The sequence below is a fragment of the Pseudophryne corroboree genome, chromosome 7 (assembly GCF_028390025.1).
Source record: "Pseudophryne corroboree isolate aPseCor3 chromosome 7, aPseCor3.hap2, whole genome shotgun sequence".
Lineage (NCBI taxonomy): Eukaryota > Metazoa > Chordata > Amphibia > Anura > Myobatrachidae > Pseudophryne > Pseudophryne corroboree.
Genome location: NC_086450.1, coordinates 111,279,795 through 111,287,788, shown reverse-complemented (window position 1 = coordinate 111,287,788; position 7,994 = coordinate 111,279,795). Strand labels below are relative to the sequence as shown.

Genomic DNA, 7,994 nt, shown 5'->3' with positions numbered 1-7,994 from the left:
AATATACGTGCATCAGTCACCACAACCTGAAACATTTATCCACTTTCTTAGAAAAGAAAGCAAAAATCACAAATGTCATTCAGATGTTTTACACCAATAAACACACTTATTTTACATCTTTTCCAGTAAATCAGTGAGTTCCAGTGGCCACGAGAGTCTCTAGTCAGCACCAACACTGAGGAGACCTAGCACACAAATCCGGAAAAAAAGAAAAAAAAAAAGAAGATCCCCCCTTTAAAAAACCAGGACCTGGAGTCCGGATACAAATAACGCTTCCATGTGGTATAAAAATTATTTTGCATCAGTGAAAGTTTCTCTTTTTGACTGGTGGGCAAATAAGTTGAAGTTTTACTATATAATGTTATCACAAGACTCCATGCCTCCCCCTCCATTTCATGCCCTTGTCCTCTGGTCCACTTCATGAGTACAGCTGGAGGGGGAACGCCTCCCCCTCCATTTCATGCCCTTGTCCTCTGGTCCACTTCATGAGTACAGCTGGAGGGGGAACGCCTCCCCCTCCATTTCATGCCCTTGTCCTCTGGTTCACTTCACGAGTACAGCTGGAGGGGAACGAGAAGCCCTTGCCTACTGCGGTACCTGCTGCAATGTATCTCTTATGATGATCTACTGTCCTACCCACTCCAAACTATTCTGAAATTATAATGTTCTGAGACTTTAATATTTGTAGGCTACAAAACAGATATTGGAAAGAGGTTTTTGGTGTGCCCTTTGTAAAACACAAATCAACAAGCAAACGAGCATCTCCTAGCCAAGTGAAGTAATAGGTAAGGTGCAGTTGGAAGTAAAGAGAAAAAACACACACCATAAATAAAAATATTTATATTTTAAAATGAGTCTAATCCACAGTGTGCAGCATCCTAAATGAGAGAGGTTCCAACAATATTCTGGGCCAACCACCCATGGCATTCAATTTAGCAGTATAAACTTCTCCAACGTTTTATGAAAGAAAGTTGCCCGGGGAAGAACTGCCTCACAGATCGCTACTCAATACTTTCTTTATTACCGCAGTGACATAATGACCTTCTTTAGTTACCAATCGGCTCTCAGGACAGAAATATTGCACTTTCCCTGCGACTACTGACACTAATGGTTGCAGTCAGTCAGTCCTCTTTTGTTTTTATAATATTGGTTTTCAAACATTCTACATTACACACTATATTATGTTGTGTTTAAACACTTAAAGAGAACATTATGCTTTTTTGTCATTCATATTCCCCAACTGAGAAGACGATTTGTAAATAGGTGTTATTTATATTCTGGCTGTCTTCTGGATGAAATACAGCACTTCGTAAGGTTTTTAACATTACTGCTGCAGGAGAATGTATCAGGTGTATTTGTAAATTAACTATTCAGTGATTTCACATTCCAACAACACAAATTTGTAATATGCTTTACAAACCATCTTATTATCAATTTGGGAGTACAACTTTAAACAGAAAATGGATTTACTGTAGATCCTTTTTAATCATGTAAGTGAAGTATTTTTCCATAATACGACCCAAGAAAGACAGCATGGAGTATATATTAGCAGTATCTTAAGACAGAGGATACAGACAATGGAATCTGTTACCTTTTAGAGCCTTTCGGCTGTATGTGGTACTTAAAAGCTTTGCTATTTTTAAATCTTAATCGAACCAGTTGGCAAAAATCTACTGTTAATTACTACTTATACTTTTGCAGCTGGAACTGTTCAATAAAGAGGCAGCACTGTATCACCCTAAGACACAGGAAGTGTTTGTAATTGCAAAGAAAACTGATTAGTATGAATATTCGTGGGAGGAGAATGCACACCATTTGTATTGTTGGAATCTCGTACTTGCTCATGGTCCACGATACACAAGAAAACACTGTCCTATTGTGTCTACAACCATTGTTTTGGAGTTATGACTTAAGAAACTTGTGACTGACACAAGAATAACTTTGCAGAGGTCTATGAAGATTTTTAAGTCTCAGAGAAGAGGCTGTTGGTAGTAAGTTGGGGGCTGTGGAGGAATTGAGTGTAAGGGGCCGGCCATTGTGTAGTTGGATCCTGGAGGCAAAGAGGACGTTGCATTTTGATATGCTGACATATCTGCGGACATTCCCATTGGCTGGCCATAACTTTGGGCTCCTGGGGCAGAGGTTTGATTTAAATATTGAGGATTTGAACCCGCATCGTGCCCAGTGCTGAAATAAAAGAAAATAATCGTAAACATAATGAAATAGCAAAATCAAAAACCATGTTCAAAATCTATGTATCTATAATGAAGCAGTTACCTGAGATACGGAGTGTGAGCCGCTTGGGTGGTAACTGTAGAGTTGATGTTTGGTGGTAGAGATCTGAGTGCACCAATATGATCAGGATTCATAGTGTATCCTTGAGCGAGAGCTTGGGGATGTACCTGGGGCATACCATGTACCAAATAGCTACCACCCTGAGGCTGCCCTGGATAGCCCTAGAAAGAGAACATAGTGCTGAATTAGCGCAAACAAAACGATTGTGCTAAAACTAATAAGGAAAATTACATTTAATGTGATTCCATCTTGAAATAATATCTGTAACAACATTTAATACAAGCCCATGAAATAAGTCATTGCCCATAAATCCCAGGGGAAGGATTGAATCTGATCACAACACAAGTCCCAGTGTGTGAAGAGCAGCCTACAGTGACGGCATACATGTTATGTACAATCATACAGTCCTTGCATTGCAGAGAAGAGAACAATGAATGAAGACTGAAGCTGGACACACATTATGCAACAATGCAGCACAAAGCAGGAAAATGACACAAATTAGCAGCCTGTGAGGCTTCAAAATGACCAGGACTGTGTTAAGGACCCCATACAGGGTGCGGTATAGAAGATCTACAGTGTCTAGGTAGTCATTAGATCGACCCCATATGGTCGACATGCAGTAGGCAGACAGAGACAAAAGGTTGACAGGTAAAATACTGTCAGAACAAGTTCCTAATAAGTTAATTGTCATGACCTGTACCTGTTTGTGTGTATTTTAACACGATGGCTATTGATCAATTTCAATAAAAATTTAAATGAGAAAAAGAAAAAAAAAGGTAGAAAGGTAAAAAGGTAGACAGTGGGTAAGGTCAACAGATTCAAAAGGGCAATATGACAATGGTCGACAAGTTTTTTTGGGGGTTCTGTGTGTCATTTTGTATGTTTCATCATATGTGACCACAATCCATAGAAACCCTCGCAGACTTGTTTTGCTCACCACACTTCAGGCAAGGTTACTTTTCCCAATCATAGTCCAAGTGGATAATAAAATCAAGCATAAATTGGGAAAACATGTAAAAAAACCATAAAAAAAACTTGTGTCGACCGTTTGAACCTATATCTGCTATAATATCCTATAAATAGTAGATGCTATAATGTCCTGAATCTTCTACCATCAAGAAAGCATGTACTGGCTGTTGGAGGGGAGCAATGTTTAATGTATTAGGTTCTGCTTAATAAAGACCAATAAGTACAATGGTCTATTTAACACGGTCAATAGCATAATACACTTTGTTAATAGAGAAGTATAATTTTGATCAGTAGCTCCACACAAAATTACTAAACTTCCCACGCTGGCTGGAAAATGCTGTTTAAAAATATCTACAGTACTGTACATAGCAATTTCACAGCAGCTGCTTAAATCTCTAATATCACCGGTACAGGAGAAAATAGGATTTTAATACCTACCGGTAGATTCTTTTCTCGTAGTCCATAAGGGATATTGGGGAAAACTAGTATGATGGGGTATAGACGGGGTTTCTTCAACTGGGTGTGCTGGCTCCTTCCCTCTATGCCCCCTCCCACAGGCAGTTATAGGTAAAAACGTGCCTGAAGGAGAAAGGACATATATGAGAGAAGGAACATAACAGAAAAAAACGTGCCAGAAGGAGCAAGAACATGATAACAGAAAAGGTGGTGAGATTTAGACACCAGCACACATGCAACAACAGGTAACAACAAACCGCAACCGCTGAAAAGGTAACTATAGAACAAGAACATGCAGAAAAGTCCACGCACTAAGGCGAGCGCACAATATCGCTTATGAGAATGGGCAGAGACTGCTGCAGAACCGCCTGCCCAAACTGGGTATCCTCTTTGGCCAGGGTATCAAAGTTGTAGAACTTCACAAAGGTGTTCTTCCCCGCCCAGGTAGCAGCTCGGCATAGTTGCAAGGCCGAGACTCCACAGGCAGCCGCTCTGGAAGAGCACACTGATCTTGTGGCACTTCAGAGACTTAGGAACAGGTAAGGCTGCCGACACATAAGCCTGTTGGATAGTAAGCCGAATCCAATGCGCAATGGACTGCTTTGAAGCAGGACAACCCTTTTTCTGTGCATCATAGAGCACGAACAAAGAATCCGTCTTTCTGATCCGAGCTGTCCACTTGACATAGATCTTCAAGGCACGCACAGCATCCAATGCCTCCGGAGGAGCAGAAGCGTCAGAACTGGACGGAACCACAATAGGTTGGATTCAGGTGAAACGCAGAGACAACCTTCGGCAGGAACTGCTGTCTAGTCTGGAGCTCTGCTCTGTCCTCATAAAAGACCAAGTATGGACTTTTTCACGATAAGGCCCCCAATTCTGAGACACGACGAGCAGAAGCCAGGGCCAGTAACATCACCGTCTTCCACTTGAGGTACTTGTCTTCTACCGTCATCAGACGTTCAAACCAGGAGGACTGTAGAAATGCTAACAATACATCCAAATCCTAGGGTGCTGTAGGCAGCACAAAAGGTGGTTGTATGTGGAGTACCCCTTGCAAGAAGGTCCGAACTTCTGGCAACAGTGCCAATTTCTCCTGGAAGAAAATGGAGAGAGCTGAAATCTGGACCTTAATGGAACACAGACGTATGCCCTTATCCACACCAGCCTGCAGGAAAGTAAGAAACGTCCCAAGTGGAACTCCGCAGGCGGATACGTGCGTTCCTCGCACCAAGAGACATATCTTTTCCAGATATGATGATAGTGTTTTGATACCACAGGTTTCCTGGTCTGAACCATGGTAGTAATAACCTTTGTGGAAAGGCCTTTGTGAGCTAGGATGTTCCGCTCAACCTCCATGCCGTCAAACAAAGTCGCCGTAAGTCCGGGTAGACGAACGTCCCTTGTTGAAGCTCTCTTCTGAGTGGTAGAGGCCAAGGGTCTTCGACGGACATGTCCAGAAGATCTGCGTACCACGCCCTTCGAGGCCAATCCGTGGCAATCAGAATTGCCTCTACTCCCTGATGTCTGCTTCGCTTGAGCACCCTTAGGAGCAACGGAATCGGAGGTTAACAGGTAGACCAGCTGGTAAGACCAAGACGTCGTGTGCATCTACTGCCCTCGCCTGAAGGTCCCTGGTCCATGAGCAATACCAGGGAAGTGTCTTGTCATCATGTCTATTTGTGGGCAACCCAACGATTCATGATCTGCTGGAACACCAGATGGTGGAGTCCCCACTCTCCCGGGTGGAGATCATAATGACTCAGGAAGTCCGCCTCCCAGTTGTCCCCTCCAGAATGAAGATTGCTGGCATAGCTCTTGCATTTCTTTCCGCCCAGAGGAGTATTTTTGACACCTCTCGCATGCAGGCTCTGCTTTTTGTCCCTCCTTGTCGACTAATATACGCCACTGACGTGAAGTTGTCCGACTGTACCTGGATTGCATGATCCCGAAGTAGAGGAGAGGCTTGAAGCAGAGCATTGTAGATCGCCCGAAGTTCCAGAACGTTGATCAGAAGGAGGCTTTCATGGGCTGATCACCTACCCTGGAATTGCGCCCCTTGGGTGACAGCTCCCCATCCCCTCAGACACGCATCCGTATGGGGAGGGTCCAATCCTGAATCCCGAAACTCTGACATTCCAGGAGATTGGAGGACTCTAGCCACCACGAGAGGGAAATCCTGGCCTGAGGTGACAGCTGAAAAATCCGGTGCATCTGTAGATGCGGGCCGGACCACTGGCTCAGAAGATCCAACTGAAACGTTTTGGCATGGAACCTCCCGTACTGGATCGCCTCGTATGAGGCAACCATCTTGCCTAACAATCTTATGCACCTTGATAAAGACTTACATACAGTAGAAACGCGTTGGTGGTGGAGCATGTGGAAGCTGAATACCTTTTGCCAGTGAATTCAACGATACAACGGTGAGAATACCCGGGTTTTCCATCTTTTTTTCTCACGTTGAGGAGTTGCACTATCTGGTCATGAGATTATTACCATTTGTCCAATTATAAGAACCTATTGTGACGAATATCTGTTTTAAATTATTTTATTAAAAATCTTTTGTACCCTCATACATTCCTTCGTTTTTTTTGTGCTTTTTATTGAGCATGAAGTAAAATTGAAGGAATAGAGGAGGAAGACAGCGGAAAACATCGAAAGAAACCTTTGATGTGAAAGTACACCGCACCTTGAAGTAAGCATACACGTGAGCATCCTATATACCCAGAGACCTACTCGTGGGTGCTTGATTATTTTGGATACTGCATTTGTATGGGTGAAAGAAACCTTGATGTGATTTATACAAATTGTTTTAGAAGTAAGCACATGTAAGCAGTCCATTTATGCGAGTCACTGAGGTGGACCTTACGAGTAGAACTGCACATCCCAAGTACTGAATAGTCGAAGGAACCTGGGTGTACATTTTGCTCCTCTAATACCCACAGAGACTGTACTGAACATTTGTGTTTATATTGTGTTTTTTTTCATACATCATCTTTGGACGACGGATTCATATATGAACTCACTTGTATGAAAAGGAACGGACTTTAGCCCACACGGGTAATTTCTTTGGACTTTTTACTATTTGCGCCACCTAGGGATTATTCTAATATTCCCTTTCTAGCATTATTTCAGTGTGTTAGGTGACACACTAGGATAGACCTTGGGTTGGCGGCATTTGTGCGCAGGGACATATCCTAACCCCTTTGTTACCAATCTTATGCAAAGATGTAGAGACACTCGAGTAGATCGGAGCACCATGCGGACCATCTCCTGAAGTGTTTTCGCCTTGTCCTCTGGTAGGGGCCACAGTATCCAGGAACAGCCCCAGGAACAGGAGCCTCTGAGTTGGCTCCAGGTGGGACTTCTGGAAGTTGAGGATCCACCCATGGTCTGACAGAAGATGGATGGTGCAGTCGAAATGGAGGAACAAAAGCTCCCTGGATAAGGCCTTTATCAAAAGATCATCCAGATAAGGTACCACATTGAACTCCTGGACTCGGAGTTGAAGCATAATCTCTGCCATCACCTTCGTGAATACCCTCGGGGCTGTAGACAGGCCGAAAGGCAGTGCTTGAAATTGGAAGTGATCGTCCAGCAGGGCAAACCGTAGGTATGCCTGATGAGGAGGCCAAATCGGAATATGGGGATAGGCATCCTTGATATCCAAGGAGGCAATAAATTCCTGTTCTTCAAGGCCCGTAATCACTGCTTGCAGGGATTCCATTTTGAACTTGAACATCCTCAAATAAGGATTCAAGGATTTCAGATTCAGAATGGGTCTGACCGAACCATCCGGCTTCCACAAACAGGTTTGAGTAAAACCCCTTGCCACGTTGCGGTAGTGGTACTGGAACAATGACGTGGGACTGAACCAACCCTCAGATGGCCTGTTTCAACCTAACTTGCATATTCTCCAAAGCTGGTAAGCCTGATTTGAAAAATCGTTGAGAGGGGGGGGTACTGTCGAACTCCAGCCTGTAGCCCTGGGAAACAAGACCTCTGACCCAGACGCGGCTGAAGTGACGCAGTCGAGCTCCTACCTCAAGATCCCCTTGGGGTGGGTGGGCACTGTCATGCTGAGGCCTTAGTGGAAGCAGAACCGGTGGACTGTTCCTGAGAACTGGTGCTTGGTGGTTTTCTGGACTTACCTCTGGTGCCTCTAGCCGCATTGGAGGCACCTCTGGCCTTAGATCGAAACCTGTGAGACTGAAAGGACTGGATAGACTGCCCCGGATAGGAGCGTCTCGCCGGCGGGGCCCCAGAGGGGAGAA

The 7,994-nt window shown here is 44.0% G+C and overlaps 1 protein-coding gene across 1 annotated transcript in view; it reads right to left on the bottom strand.

The window, feature by feature from the left end:
• Positions 1-825: 825 nt before the first annotated feature.
• Positions 826-7,994, bottom strand: part of STAM2 (signal transducing adaptor molecule 2) — a 198,115-nt gene continuing 190,946 nt past the window's right edge. Inside the window, exons 13-14 of the mRNA XM_063933540.1 lie at positions 2,278-2,456; positions 826-2,187 (exon numbers count right to left, since the gene is read on the bottom strand). Of these exons, the coding sequence (XP_063789610.1) occupies positions 1,971-2,187; positions 2,278-2,456 (396 nt within the window). The 3' untranslated portion in view covers positions 826-1,970. The remainder of the gene's footprint in view (positions 2,188-2,277; positions 2,457-7,994) is intronic.